General features: G+C 34.5%; 1 protein-coding gene across 1 annotated transcript in view; it reads left to right on the top strand.

Moving 5' to 3' along the window:
- LOC133338837 (hemicentin-1) overlaps window positions 1-16,586 on the top strand; it is a gene marked incomplete at its 5' end in the record, with an annotated part of 155,827 nt that overhangs the window by 83,457 nt on the left and 55,784 nt on the right. Inside the window, 3 exons of the mRNA XM_061546945.1 lie at window positions 5,925-6,073; window positions 13,875-14,025; window positions 15,388-15,593. Of these exons, the coding sequence (XP_061402929.1) occupies window positions 5,925-6,073; window positions 13,875-14,025; window positions 15,388-15,593 (506 nt within the window). The remainder of the gene's footprint in view (window positions 1-5,924; window positions 6,074-13,874; window positions 14,026-15,387; window positions 15,594-16,586) is intronic.

The raw sequence follows: 16,586 nt of genomic DNA on the forward strand, positions 1-16,586 counted from the left end.
AGTAGTTCTTAATGATTTTTTATGGCCAAAGTGAATTTTCATGTTTCGAATAATAATAACAAAAATATAGTTTTTTTTTATAAGAAAACATAGAGAAACAATATGAGCATTATTGAGAAAAAAAATGAGAAATTTGTTCCCTCCCCAAATAACAAATGTATTTCTAGATCTACCTTGCCTGCACTGCTAGCAAACCAGCCTGCAGTTGGGAACCTGCAAACAACAACTTGAAGAAGAATAAAACAAAGTTGTTTTCCGAACTGTTTTCATTCTTCTAGGAAAACAGAAATCCAAACTGTTCAAATATTTTTTTTATTTTTTCTATTTTTGGAATGTTTTTCCCCTGCCAAGGTTCGATCAAAACTTTAATATTTTTCGCAAAAAAAAAAAAAACATACCGAAAAATGGAAACCAAATATAATAAAAAAATACTCTACGGATAGAAAAACGTTAAGGAAGAAAAAATAACAAACAAATCTATTATTTTGTTATAATATCCTTCATAGTTTTGCTGCAGAACCAAATGTTTGCTTCACTCTGCCTTTTTTCTCCGCAACCCCTTAATCCAGAATGAAAAAAAATCCACAATTCTTGGAAGAAAACGAACAAAAAATATTAAAAATCTCCAGCATTACTGCAGAAAATATTAAAATGCAGTACTTGAAATTGAAACAACCGAGAATTCTCAAACTCCCTTTGGGCCAAATAGACTTCCGCATTGTTGCAAGAAAGAAAAACAACAAACTGCAACAGTTAGCTCCGGTTACCAAACAATGGCAACAGCAGCATCATCCTTATCCCGTGCTACTCCTCCTGTCACTTAGATTTGCTTATTTTAACATATGGTAAGGAAGGAGAATACAATTTTGTTCTCCTCCCTTCTAGCTACCAGCAACAAAAAGCCTTCTCTAGGAAAAAAAGAGAAGACTTGAGTTTTTCTGAGATAGCATAGAATGAAATCCAAAGCTCATATTATTTTATTTTGATAAAGTCCTAGTAGCAGTAGTGGCAGTACTTGAATGTTTCAGTTGTTTCCTGTGTAACACTTCTCTCAAGAACACACACACACACATGCATTCACTCATTCAAAGTTACATATTAAATAAAATAAAATAATAAAAAAAATAAAAACACTAAGGTAACAAACAAAGCTTATCATTATAAAGATTTTAATAGTTGATTTGTTACAGGTAATCCTTGGAGAACGTTAAAGGTTTTGAAATGGTGGCAAGGCACCAGGGAAAAACCAGTAAGGAAAGTAGTAAAGTCGAAGTGGGCCGACTATATGATACTCTTCACCACTTTGGGTATATACTACATATGTATCCGAAAAGACGTCGCTGTACTGTTTAAAATTTAATCTCAATCAGAAACCCATTGATTATTTGGTGTACAATTAACATAAATAAGTCGAAATTATATATGGAAGCTAAGTTATATCTATATCTGAACCGATTAATTTATATTAACTTCAGTACGTTGTGTCAATCGGCCTAGCTATGGATCTTTAGTGCACAATTTACTTAAAACCATCACATCATTCTAGACCTAATTCAGTAGGTTATACCAAATTTCGTGCAAATTGAAAGATACATAGGGACTTGGTACACCATTTACCAAAAATCCGGTCATACTGGAGCTATATCTAAATCTGAACCGATTTTCACGAAACTTAGCACACGTCATTCTAGACTTAATTCAATACGCTGTGCAAAAATACGTGCACATCAATTCATTTTCAGGGACTTTGGTGCACCATTTACCTAAAATCGCAGCTATATCTAAATCTGAACCAATTTTCACGAAACTTAGCACACATCATTCTAGACCTAATTCAGTAGGCTATACCAAATTTCGTGCAAATCGAAAGATATGTAGTGACTTTGGTACACCATTTACCTAAAATCGGGCGATACTATATAGGGGAGCTATATCTAAATCTAAACCGATTTTCACGAAACTTAGCACGCGTCATTCTAGACTTAAGACAATACGCTATGCCAAAATTCGTGCAAATCAATTCATTTTCAGGGACTTTGGTGCACCATTTACCTAAAATCAGCAGAAACTATATATGGGAGCTATATCTAAATCTGAACCGATTTTCACGAAACTTAGCATACATCTTTCTAGACCAAAATTCAGTAGGCTATACCAAATTTCGTGCAAATCGAAAAATATCTAGTGACTTTGGTACACCATTTACTTAAAATCGGCAGAAACTATATATGGGAGCTATATCTAAATCTGAACCGATTTTCACGAAACTTAGCATACATCATTCTAGACCTAATTCAGTAGGCTGTACCAAATTTCATGCATATCGAAAGATATATAGAGACTTTGGTACACCATTAACCTTAAATCGGACTAAAATATATATGGGAGCTATATCTAAATCTGAACCGATAAGTGAGCTGTGCCAAATTTCATCCAAATCGGATCATAAATGCGACCTGTACTTTGTTTACAATTTAACATCAACAGACGGACGGACGGTCCAAAAAGATGTTTTTTGCACAGTGGAGTGCCATAAATCGACTCAGAAAGTGATTCTATGCATATTCTCAAAAGGAACCATGGGTCTATCTCGATTCCTTTTGCCTGTTACAAACATATGCACAAAGACATAATACCCTGTACCACAGTGTGGTGAAGGGTATAACAAAAAATCTGACACCATACTAGAAAATGATGCAATGATGCTTTCTATACTCGAACAATCCGGAGTGCCATATTACAACCAATTCGATGTAACCGAGGAAAGGGCAGACGGGTCCCACCTTTGATTTGATCTAGGCCTGGTAAAGTTAAAATTTGGGGACAAATCGGGCACTCCAATCGTCTGATATTGGATATTTATAAATCCAATATTCGGCGAATGTTGAAATTTGTGTCCCTTTGTGACATTGTATTCGCCTGATATTCGATTTATAAATATTGAAAATTTTGACTCTTTGTGGGTAGGTACCAAAAGGAGTGGACCAATGAGTCCCATCTTCAAACATGATCTAGGTTTGGTAAAGATAATAGGTTGTACACATTTCGGTAAAATCGGATAGTCCGTTTGCGTGTTATTATAAAATTAATATTTAGAACAATTTTTACCATTTTGTGGGGGAGGTACCAGAAGGTGTGTAATAATGGGTCCCATCTTCGGACTTAATCTAGGCTTGGCAAAGATAATAGGTTGTACACATTTTCGTTATTATAAAATAAATTTTTAGCATAATTTTGATCATTTTGTGGGGGAAGTACCAGAAGGAGTAGACGGATATTCCCCATCTTTGAACTTAAAAAATGTTGGAAAAAAATATTAAGATGTGCAAAGTTTGCATGAAATCGATTACTTCCTTTGAGAGTTATCGTGCACACCAGCCAGACGGACGGATGAACATGTGTAAATCGACTCAAAATTTTCTTTAACGGATTTGGTCCAAAGAAACATGGGATCTAAATCAAATATTTCGACAAGGCACATTTTCACCGATATTGATAATTTTACATAGAGAAAGTTGACAGCCAATGAGAATACAAAATACCAAATTACAGGGGGTACCGATGTATGGGGCTACCCTAAAACTTGATTTAATAGTAATAATTTTAAGTACAACAATGTGCTATACGATGGAAACCCAAGATACAACATTACAGCCAATTTTAATGAAAATCGCATCAAAAATCCCCAAAATACCGAATATTGGGCGTATGGGGTTATATTGGGGCTACCTTAAATCGTGGACCAATATTTTCCATTTGCAATACTAAATAGCAATGTCTGTGCAAAATTCAGGGCTGCATATTGCGATCTTTATCGTGATTCACGCAGACACTCCACCTTATGGTGGTGACTTCCAACTGCATGCAAATGGTGCACCAAAGACCCAACGTTTGTCTGATAGCCACGAAATGTTGCATAGCGTACAGAATTAATGTCCGGAATGTGCAAGGTTTCTTTTAAATCAGTTCAGATTTAGATATATCTCTGATATATTTTTGATCGATTACTTTTATTGCCTTCGACACAAAATTTTGCAGAGTGTGCCGAACTAAGGATTGAGCGGAGCTGTATAGTCTGATGGGGCCTACCATATGATACCCTACACAACTTTTACGAAACTTTCTCTGGTTATATATTCTGAGCTTGGCCAATATTACGCAATATTTGCACCCTATTGACTGACTAGATGTCAACAAATATTTCGAATATTCAGTACACGAAGGCAATACTTGTACAGATTCCCTTTAACGTGGGTTATGTTGTGATGTTGAGCTTTCATTTGTAGCCTATAGATCGACTCGAAAAACACAAATAATTAAGTTTTCAATCCACTCCTTCATCCCAAAATTGTTATCTGATCATCACCGAAAATTATAGACGTGTCCTTGACCATACCTGGATCATCATGGAAAATTTCAATGCGCTAAGCGCTGCATTTTCGCCTTCTAGTGTTGTAATGGGTTACTAAATAATATTTTAATACGTAATACGTGTAAATATGTAAGTGTAACTCCCACAACCGAGTACAACGACAATATAATTGGTATCAATTTAAAGGCCAACCACTTCTCTTGGATATGTTGTCAACCTCTCGGGTCTATGCCCTTCAGGAGTAAATATATACGCCATACAATACAATTTCTTTCATTTTTCACACAAAAAAATAATGTCTTTTGCTTATTCTTTGACCCAATCCCCTTCTCTATGTAAAAGAGATATTTTGGCAATAATTGCGGCCTCTGGAGCGACCAGAAAAACCGATAAAAATAATGTTTTTGGTCCATGTCATCCCCTAAATATTAACCGATCTTTACCAAAAACAATAGGGTTCTTCAATGGGCCGAACCCATCCTACATGCAAAATTTCGTGAAGATTGGTCCATAACTGTGGCCTGTATAGTGTTTACAAATTATAATGGACAGACGGACGGACGGACATACATGTCTAGATCGACTCAGCTAGTCGAGATATGACGATCGGTATACTTAAAGGTGGGTCTATGACCAATATTTCGCGGCGTTACAAACTCTTTGGGCTGCACATAGCTATAATACCCTGACAACATAGTTGTGTAGGGTATAATGATGGAACAAACTCTCTACGTGTCAATTCTTTATTCGGTGAACTGAAGTTTTTTTTTATAGAAAAAACTGTTGATGTCCTGGGGATTTTTAGACAAAAAATTGCCTCAGCTAAACCTCATTAAATTCGAAACTGATGATTTTTTTCCTATAGAGGTTTGATTGCCTCAGGTGGACTATAATGAAGAATTCAAATTGAACTGATTTCATAGTAACTCTTTTCCTCTCCTACTAATATATATAGAAAATGTATTTTTAAAATTTCCTCTTCTATTTCCCCTTTAAAAATTAAAAAAATTCGTTCAAATCGACATCAAGAGAAAAAGACTAGTCAACACAAAGAAAAAGCGACATGTTTTCTATGAGTGTTCTGTAATTGCAGTAGTAGTAGTAGTGGTATACACTCATTATAACAACCATCATGCATTTGTTGTCGGCCATTATGTATTTTAGGTTATGAAGTAGACCATGTTAATTACTACGCTCAAGGCTACATCAATTGTTCTCACTTACGTAGGATGTAACTGTAAAACGAACAGAAAAAAGCACACACCAACACAGACACACACACAGAAAATGAAAAGGAAAAAACCCCCAACTAGTGATCTCAAAAGAAAGTGTAACCAAAGGATATTTCTTGTCCTTTTTTGTGTGTTGCGCTCTATTATAAACGGACAAAAGTGTGTGGGAGTGTGTGTGTGTGTGGTATGTGCTTACACATACTCACATGTGTGCATTATAAAATATTCATGCCAGAGAGTCATGTTTTTTTGCTTTTAATACTCACTCTTTATATTTGTGCATTTCCTCTGATTTTCTTTTTATTTCTTATTTCTTGCAGATTCACCCCGCTGTAAACCGGGCACCGAACAAACATCCATTGGCGCCATAAATATGCACTCAATACCGGTCAAATGTGAAGTTGATGCTGATCCACCAGATTCGGTGAAATTTAGTTGGACCTATAACAATACAAGAAATGTGTCACCCGTAAGTAGACAGAAAAATACTGAATGAATAACCTTTTTCTATGCAGCTGGGTCATCTGCTACAAAACGCACACACACACGTGGGCAAGTGTGTGATGCATGTGTGTTTGTGGAAGATAATTCTGTTTTCACATCATTTATATTTCCTTCCTCCTCTTTTTTGAAATTCCATCTAGTTGACCTCTTCAGTTCATGTGTGTAAGCAACTAGGGTGAACTTATTCCTAAGAAGAAATAGTGCATGACCCTTGAGTCCTCCGAACATATGACCATTTACCATAAATTTCCAAGCATTTCCATGGCCATTGTAACATATTAAAAATTGAGATCGACAGAGGAAAACTAAATTATGTGTATTGACCCTTTTGGTCCCCCTTTTTTACATTTTTGGCTTCTTAGAATATCAAATGACAGAATAGCAACTTATGTTCGGAATCCTTTATGGTATTTACGTTGCACATACATACATTCATTCATTCGGAGAGACAACAGCAAATCTATAAGCAATCAAAGAGCCTCTACAAACATTCAATGACACAGTCACATGCACACACACACACACACACATCTCTATGCTCCTTTCGCACAAATCCCCTAGAGTAATGCGACAAAGAGCAGCAGCATCACAAAGTAGCACCACAAAGAAAAGTCAAAAGATGCTGCTGCAATTTCAAAAGGAAAATAAACAAACAAACAGACGAGAGGTTTTACTCATCATTCGATGACAATGAACGCAAACAGAAGTGAAGACGAGATTCGAAACGTACTAAGAACAGGATAAATGAATGTCTGCCGACTTTAGTTGCAAGTTTCTTCTTCTACTTTGCTAACAACAATTATTGAGTTTTGCTAAATATTTAATGAAAACATCGATGAAAACATAGTTGACTGACCAAAGGGCAAACAGGGGTTTCTCTTGATTCTTACTTTGTACAGTGAATGATAGGTATTTCGAAAATTAAAATTTCTAAGAATTTTGTTGTGGGATATTTCCATGGAATTCGCAATGCCGATATTTTTTTTGAAAATATATTTCAAAATTCTCATTAGTGGAAATTCTGTTAATGTGAATTTTTTTCCTTGGAATTATTCATGGAATATGCTATTAACAAATTCACAGTAAATTTCGCATATGCTGCTCCGAATATTATAAACAATTGAAAATATTGACCGCATCCTGTCAATAGTTCCAATGAACTTGTTTGTTTTGAAACAACTAATCTCTAAATTCTCCTATTCACGATGAGGAACCTTTTTCAATAGTTTTGAAATTTTAAATTAAAATTACCGATGGGGATATGAACGTAGTTTTGGAAATTTGTTAAATATGTGTGCGAAAAATACTAAATCGTACTGTAATCAGTACAGTTTGGATTTGGGTGAACCTATAGAGCGGGAACAATGAAATTTGAAGTCAGGATCACTGTAGGGGTGTGGAATTGGGGGTCAGGATTTAGTTTAAAAAAATAATACTTATGTGTACTAAATGCTACTAAATTTAGTACAATTTGAATTTTAGGTGAACCAATAGAGCTGGAATCATGAAATTTTGAGTTAGGATCACTGTTGAGATGTAAAATTGAGATATGTAGAAAGTTTTAGAAATGTGTACTATTGTGTAATAAATACAATTGAATTGTGGGTGAAACGATAGGGTTGGAATCCTGAAATTTTGATTTAGGATCACTGTAGAGTTGTAGAATTGGGGTATGTATGAAGTTTTGGAAATTCGTACTACTGTCTACTAAATTTGGTACAATTTAAATTGTGGTTCAACCGATAGAGTTGGAATCCTGAAACTTGGATTTAGGATCACTGTGGAAGTGCAGGTTTGTTGTAAGAAGGAGGTTTTAGAAATGCGTACTACTGTGTACTAAATTTAGTACAATTTAAATTGAGGGTGAACCGATAGAGTTTGAATCCTGAAACATGGATTTAGGATCACTGTGGTGGTGTATGATTGGGGTATGTAGGAAGTTTTGGAAATTTGTACTAATGTGTACCAAATTTAGTACAATTTGTATTGTGGGTGAACCGATAAAGTTTGAATGCTGAAACATAGATTTAGGATCACTGTGGGGGTGTTGGTTTGGGTTAAGTAGGAAATTTTGGATATTCGTACTACTGTGTACTAAATTTGGTACAATTTTTATTATGGGTCAACCGATAAAGTTGGAATCCAGAAACTTCGATTTAGGATCACTGTGGGGGTGTAGGATTAGGGTATGTAGGAAGTTTTGGAAATTGGTAGAACTATGTACTAAATTTGGTACAATAGGAATTGTGGGTGAATCGATAAAGTTGGAATCCTGAAATCCGAATTTAGGATCACTGGGGTGGTGTAGATTTGGGGTAAGTTAGACGTTTTGGTAATTTGTACTAATGTGTACCAAATTTGGTACAATTTGAATTGTGGGTGAACCGGTAGAATTTGAATCCTGAAACATATATTTAGGATCACTATGGGGGTGTTGGTTTGGGTTAAGTAGGAAATTTTGGAAATTCCTACTACTGTATACTAAATTTCGTAAAATTTTTATTATGGGTCAACCTATAAATTTGAAATCTAGGAACTTCGATTTAGGATCACTGTGGGGGTTTAGGATTGGGTATGTAGGAAGTTTTGGAAATTGGTACAACTATGTACTAAATTTGGTACAATTGGAATTGTAGGTGAATCGATAGATTTGGAATCCTGAAGCCCGAATTGTCGATTTGGGGTAAGTAAGACGTTTTGGAAATATGTACTACTGTGTACTAAATTTGGTTCAATTTTGAAATAATGTGTGCTAAATGGAACTAAATTTGGTCAAATTTGGATTTGAATGAACGTTTAGAGCTCGAATCATGAAATTTGGTACTAATTGGTACTCAAATATAATTTATGGTCTATATTAAAACAACATGTTAATACATGTTTAGGTATTTCCTACATTCGCTAACGAAGTTGCGGGCACATGCTAGTTATCAATATCCAGCCATTATTGTAATTCTATGTAATAAAACCTACTGGATTTCTTAAAAAAAATATGTGTTTTAGTTGTGTAAATATTATCGGAAATAATACGTTGGAGGTCATAGTGAAACATGGTGTACATAATAATGAACAGTTCGAATCTAAAAACTAAGGATATATTTTTTAATTGATTCATAGTAAGGAACTCAACGAACACAACGGCTAATACGAGTCCACTTATTATTGAACACTATGGACAATCTGTCCATAGTGTCTGTTCTTAATCACAAACACTCTAAACAAAAGAGTTCACAATGAACACTTTTATTTTATGAGTGTTATACTGAAAAGACTGATTCCGAATTATTAGTATGGTTCAATATTATAACCTTGATTTATACGGATTCTCATGAATTGTAATAAATTGAAATGCAATGCACTCTCTATTTAATGAGGAACATTATAACTATTCCCTAGAATTGGACAACTTTGCATTAGAAAATGTCAGGATCAAATAGAAGTAGGTGAGCAAAATAGAAGCTAGTACCGATCTTTGAACAAGTTCATTCCGGATAGACATAACCCGTTTCTAAACAAAAGAGTTCGCAATGAACACTTTTATTTTATGAGTGTTATACTGAAACGAGTGATTCCGAATTATTCATATGGTTCAATATTATAACATTATGGTTCATAACCATTCCCTAGAATTGGGCAACCTTGAACTAGAAAACGTCAGGATCAAATAAAAGTTGGTGAGCAAAATCGAAACTAGTACCGATCATTCCAATTGGAGATTATTTACTTTGAACAAGTTCATTCCGGATAGACATAACCCGTTTCAGAGTTTCATATTAACATGTACTGGGTAAAATTAGACTTCGTATTCATTTTTGGGCAAATCCCTATTTTTTAATGAATCGACAAAATGTTGTACCTCTATTTTTAAAAAAAATGAGAACTTGTATAATAAACAATATGATTTCAAATTGAATTTTAATTACTTATTTCAAAACCACTGTGAATACTCCATACTCAAATGTCTGGACTAATAACATTTGTCCAAGTTTTTCTTTTCTTTTTTTTTTTGGCAATTTGAAATAACCTTTTGACTTCAAATGCCAATACACAAGTGTAGCCCTTGGAATGTTTGCTGGCTGGCAGTGCACAAAAGTAGAAGTAGATGAAAACCCCCCCTCAGAGAGCTTACAAAAGTTTTGCAACAATATCAAAAGTGGTACAAAGAGAACAAAAAAAAAAACAACAACAGCACAAACAATCAAACAGACAGATAGACAAAGAGTCATTCATTCAAACATTCCTTCATACAGACTCAGTCTCAGAGTAGTCACCGGAGACATGTAGACAGACGGACAGATATATAGCCAGTCAAACAATTGTAGACAGCCAACTACCAGAACATGCATACAAATATACGTGACTTGGCTTGGGACCTAATCGAATTTTATAAATTATTTATAATCTATTGAAAAGTGGTCTTTTGCTCTACCCGAAAAAATATGATCAATAACCAATGTGAGCTTGGATGTGTCAAAGTGTGTGTGTGTGTATGGAAGCCATTCATGGGGTTATATTGGCTTACAAAAGGACTTGCACTTGTCTTTTGGCATTCAACCAATTGCCATTACTACATACATACACAGCAAATGTACAAGTGTGAGTGAGCACATGAATGGAAAAGGAAGTCAGGACCTCACGAGGTGTACCATACATTCTTCATTCATTCTGATGTTCGTTCATTCATTCATTGCACTTGAGTTCAACTCTCAATGAATTATAATGAAGATTGGTTTATTTGTCTAGCTAGTATATGTATACAAACACACATATATCTATGTGTGTATTTGTGTTTGTCATTCATACTTAGTTTTCAATACAATACAAAGAGTAAAACTATAATTTAACTGACACACAGACAACGAGAACCACGAGGACATCGGTGATGATGACAATTTTTCTGTTGCATCACAGGTGTGTGTGTGTGTCTATGTATTTGATAGCTTTTTTCAAACTTTCTCAGTATGTCTGAAAAGTTGTATATGTGTTTGTGACAGAATTGGTAATTTATTGTTAATGTCTGATAAATTTATATATTTATATGGCAACGATACGATACCAAGTGCACAATCGAACCAACCGAGAACCACTTGAACAACAAATATTTTTCTCTCCATCAAATATTTACTCTGAAGTGATTCATTTCGTTTTGTGTGTGTGTGCCACTGCAATTCTATAATAGTACCAGGATTCTTTGGATGCAATGGAATGAAGTTTTACATAGAAGTGGGTTAATGGGTTTCAGTTGACATATTCTGAAGCACATGGACGCATGGGAGATGTTGCTGGTACTTGTTGTATATTTTTCCATATTTAGATCTAATTAAGGAAATCCTTTTTGAGTAAAGTTTTCTCCTTTTTTCTCTATGTATTTGCATACAATTAAGGTTAAGGAGGATAAGAAGCATATTTATCATTATGTCCATTGCTGCAAACATATTCATAAAAGAGCAATTTGTCATATGTATATGGGAGTTATTTCATAATGTGCATATGGAAAAGCAAATTAAAAGGATTATGGTTGCCTTTTAAATAATGTACTTATTATAATGAATATCTGAATCAGAACTATGTTATTTATAATGAATTAAATCCAATGGTTCATACAAATGAACCCATCGATTCATAATGAATCCAGTAAAACATGGTTGCTTGGTTCCTACGGTTCATAATAATGAACCTAATCAATTGAATCATAACCCCTATTCGCATTCTAAATATTTTTAAGAGCATCTAAAGTGCCCGTGTAATGGATCAAGTGATCCACACTGTTTTGCACTTTCGTATTGATCCCGCTGTTTCTGTGGTTTATATTGAAACAAAGTGGGAGGAGTTCAAATTGAAGTGAACCCTGCGATTCATAATAACGAACCTTGATGTCCTAGATTAGCTTACTAATTGCGGGTATGAAACCATTTAAACCTCACCTTTTAAAAATTAAATTATGATTCACAATGAGCCATATGATCTATAATAAAATAGTGCATCTGAGGTTCACATCAACGAACCCAACCATTCATTTTGAAACCATTGACTCTTTTTTGTTCGAACTGTTTTACCTTCATAGCGATTCCTACGGTTCATAATAATGAGCTGGGGTCGTTCGCAGTAAATTCAGTGGTTATAAACTCATTGTAGCACCAATTAGTATTCTAAATACCTTTGAGCATCCTTGAAATGTATCCAGCAGCTCATATTATATCGTACACTGAATTCAACCCGTTCTGAACTCACGGGTTATAAATTTCAAGGATTGTAGGACATAATGTTGGTTCATAGAAATGAATCCAACGATTCATAATGAAACTTATCCGTTACAGTTGCTTTGTTCACATGGTTCATTTTAATGAATCCTTAAGAAAATCTAGAGCACTGAAGTTCAATTTTCTATCCGACCATGAATCCATTCTAACTTCAGTTAGTTCGTACTCTTTTGAAATGTCAGAACACCAGTGTAGCGAATCCTGCGACTCATTCTGAATAGAATGTTTTATTTTGAACACATTTTACTACAGAAAAGTATGATTCATAATGAACCCTCTGGTCCTTTCATAGTATACTCAGAGGTTCACATCAATGAACCCAAAAATTAATTTTGAATCCATTAACTAATTATTATTTAAATTGATTTATCTTCTTAGCGATGCCTACTGTTTCAATGGCTAGAAAACTCATTATAGCATCAACTACCTTTGAGAAAAGCAAAGTCATCCTTGAAATGGATCCAGCAGCTCATATTGAATCGTATTTTACTAAACTAAATTAAAATGATTCATATATGAAACACTATTTGATTTGTAAGTCCACAATTATTATGGTTTTAGATTTAGGTTCATAAATCTTCTTAGTCCACGATGAACGGTTCTACTGAACTTTTTAATAAAAATAGCATGAACAATATTATAGTTGTCTCGTGTTTCGTAGTGAACTTAGTAGTTCATGGAAAATATTATATTTTTCTGTGAATTATACTGAATTTTCTGTATTATGTGGTTCATGATACGATCTGAAAAACAATTATGTGATTCACAGTGGGTAAGTTTTTCATAGTGACCCCCGAAGTAATATATACTACATAATAATTCATAAGCGTTGTTGCAGATTATGATTCACGGCTTTAATTGAACCAAGGTTGGGCATGATCCCCATGAATCATGTTGCTCACTGTGATCCATTGTATATTCCCTAATAATGATTATTTTTCATTATTAAATATGTAGTAAATATGTTATCCTATAATTCAAAATAAGCCCAATGTTTTAAACAGGTTCATAATGAACGTTGTAGTTCACAAGGAACTGTAAACTCTCATGTTTCAATTTATTTTGAACAACAAAACATTGATGCCCATTTCGTAATATAGTAGGGAAAATTTGGATTCACAATAAAATATATTATTCATTACGTTGCCTGTCTTTCTTTCTAGTGTTCATAATAAATGCTCATATTCAATAAGAAACATTCTTTAGATAATTGTGGACACTTCAGTTCAAATTGAACCCCATGGTTCATAAAAGAGAGCCTCAAGTCAAATGACCATTTCTTAGTATTCATAATAGAATGAAATACAGCTCAAATGATAGTATTGATGAAATAAATTTCTTTTTTGGGACCTCGGAATATCTTAATTTCTGAATAGAATTAAAATGAATAAGGATTGAGGTTATGTAGTAAATTAATTTAACTTTTTTCCCTGTATGCCAAAGTTACTCAATGAACCCTTAATACATTTTAATTTATATTCTTCTTTGTTTGTTTCTTAATTCCAGGTCTTGAATTCGAGAATACAATCGAATGGTCTGGTGAGCACGGTAACGTACCTGCCACAAACCGATTCCGAACTAATAACATTGGCATGTTGGGCGAGTAATGCTGTGGGTCGTCAAACAACACCGTGTCTGGTGCATATATTGCCAGCAAGTAAGTATTTGAACACTTAAAATAAAATAAAAAATTATAATTAGTAACATATGTAACCTATTCAAAGGGTTTTCCCCATGACGAGATTGGGGTTTTGATAGTGGGAAATTCGAAAATTGACTTTAGTTTTAGAGTTGGACAATCTCCTTGCAAAAGTGGTATACATTTTTTATATATAATTCATTTAGTTCCATAGTCCGGATCATTGGCGTGCGTCAGTTAATTCGTTCAATGACGGGGAGATCTAAATGAACGATTGACTCAAATGGAACTAGAAGAAAGAAAGTAAAATGATTGAAAATAATGGAACTAGATGTACTAAGGAATAGGACCTAGTACCGGTTGTTCCTTTTCCAAAAAATCGTTTGAACTAGTTCCTTCCGCAATGACCGAAATCTATTAGTTGACTTCAAGTTGGTTGGTAAAAGTTGAAAACCTAATTAACGAAATCGAAAATAGGAAAATCGACATCTTCATCGAGAAAAGAGATTTTGGACACAATTCGTGACTAAGTGCCTATCGAGTCATAAAATTGTGTCCAAAAAACATCCTCTGTATCTACACCAGTACATGAGGATAAAACAAACTATTAATGTGAGCAAAGATCGCAACCATTGCAAAAATCAAAGACAAAGTTGTTTCTAGGCTCCGATAGATGGCAGTCCCATCAGCTAGGACAGGCTGTCGTGGGCCAGACTACAAAGCGATAGTTTTCGGATTCATATCTCATCGAAGGAGGAGACATTTTTTCAAAGCATGAACTTCAACATATGAGTATAACACAAAATTGGAAAGTCAAGAGATAGCGCCATCCAGAGTAAAATATGGCAACACTAAGTAAGCAAGGATTCCAACCAGTGTACAGAATTCAATTAAGTGTTATTTCTAGGCTACGATAGATGGCATTTTCATCATTTATAATAGGATAGAATAAACAAATCGCATACTTAGCTGGAATAACATCAGTGAAATTATCAAAATAATGAAATAATCGAGTAAGATCGGGATGCTTTGTGAGCAAAGAGTTCCGATACTGATACAAAAGGCGACTGTATTTAAAATCTCAAAAATGTCTATAAAGTTTCTATACCCAATGTGCTTCGAAAAATCGAAAATATGGGCCTATGTAAAAAATAAATAAGTCCTGTCTCATCGAAAATCCGAAATTGTGTATATAAACCAAAGGGGTACAATTTTATTGGCATAGGATATCCTTCAGCTAGGAGGTATTAAATCAATGGAAACTCCAAAAAGTCGATTTAGAGAACTTTGAAGTAACTGAAACTGGGCTTTATAAACAATTCTGAACCTTTATTCAAATTCTGCAATTTACTGAATGTGTTTTTATTTCTTTCCTTGCAGATCCACCTGAGGCGCCCAGGTCATGCGAACTCCGTAATGACACCGTTTTGGAAGTGGTTTGTGTTGCCGGCAGTGATGGTGGCCTGTCACAGTATTTCGTACTGGAAGTTGTTGGCGGTGATCCTTTGTTTGGGGGAAATGATGCAACCCGGAGTTTCAATGATGCAAATCCAGGAGAAAATGAAATTTCCACTATGAATGATCAGGTGAGACAAAGAAACAAAAGAATAAAAAATATTCAAAAAATTATTTCAATATTTAAAACAAATATCTACCGAAAGGAAAACAAAACAATAATCTCGCCCTCCATGTACCTGTGGGAAATTATTAACTTTTTATTTCAAAAGTTTTTTTGTATTTTTCTCATTTTGAATTATTCAAAATCTTCAAAAATGTTGACCTAAGGCAACAAAGTAAAAGAACAAAAACAGCAAGCAACGCAGTCCGTCGGTTCATTGTTCATTCGTATTTAATATTTATGGGATTTTATTTGTGTACGAAAATTTTGCTGTTCTGTGTGTGTTTGCTGGCCTTTTGTTGGGGAATCGTGGCCTTTGTATGAAGAGAGGGAATATGGTAGTTTGTAAATTGCTTATATTTATTCCAAAGTTCACCATGTGCCCCCTATCAACAACAAAAATGATCAAATTAATAACAAATGTAAAGTAATTCATAGTAAAAGTCCTACGGCCACTTCAGCCGGCCAGCCAACCATTCACCCAGTTGGCGAGCCAGCCACCGAAGCGTAAAGGAGTAGTAAATTTATTTGTTACCATTTAGTATTTGTTTGCCCAAAATTTCGATTTTGAGGGCAAAATATGAATGGCCATCATTTGTGTGTGTGTTGTGATTGTGAAATATTTTAGCATATTAACTGAAATTCGTAACGCATCAACTAACAGCTGAGAACACATACGCATGCCATCACCTCATCAGCCTGCCTTCTCGCCATCAAATCTATCCGGGGTCCTTTTGGGGATTTGTTTTGCCCATCAATGATGCCATTTATTTAAAACTGTTTGCCTTTTTAACTTGGCATATTCATATTCTAAGTTATAGTTATATTTGTTTTTGTACTCTCCACTCATTTTCAAGAATATTTTCAAAAAATCTTTGGGGGGTTTACATGCTTAGAAGATAACAAACAAACCAACAAAAACATGTCCAGAGGATATCACATTTGGTGCCGAAATAGTAAA

This window comes from Musca vetustissima, unplaced genomic scaffold, assembly GCF_032173495.1.
Source record: "Musca vetustissima isolate MV318-11 ecotype Yass unplaced genomic scaffold, APGP_CSIRO_Mvet_v1 utg17624, whole genome shotgun sequence".
Classification (NCBI taxonomy): Eukaryota; Metazoa; Arthropoda; class Insecta; order Diptera; family Muscidae; genus Musca; species Musca vetustissima.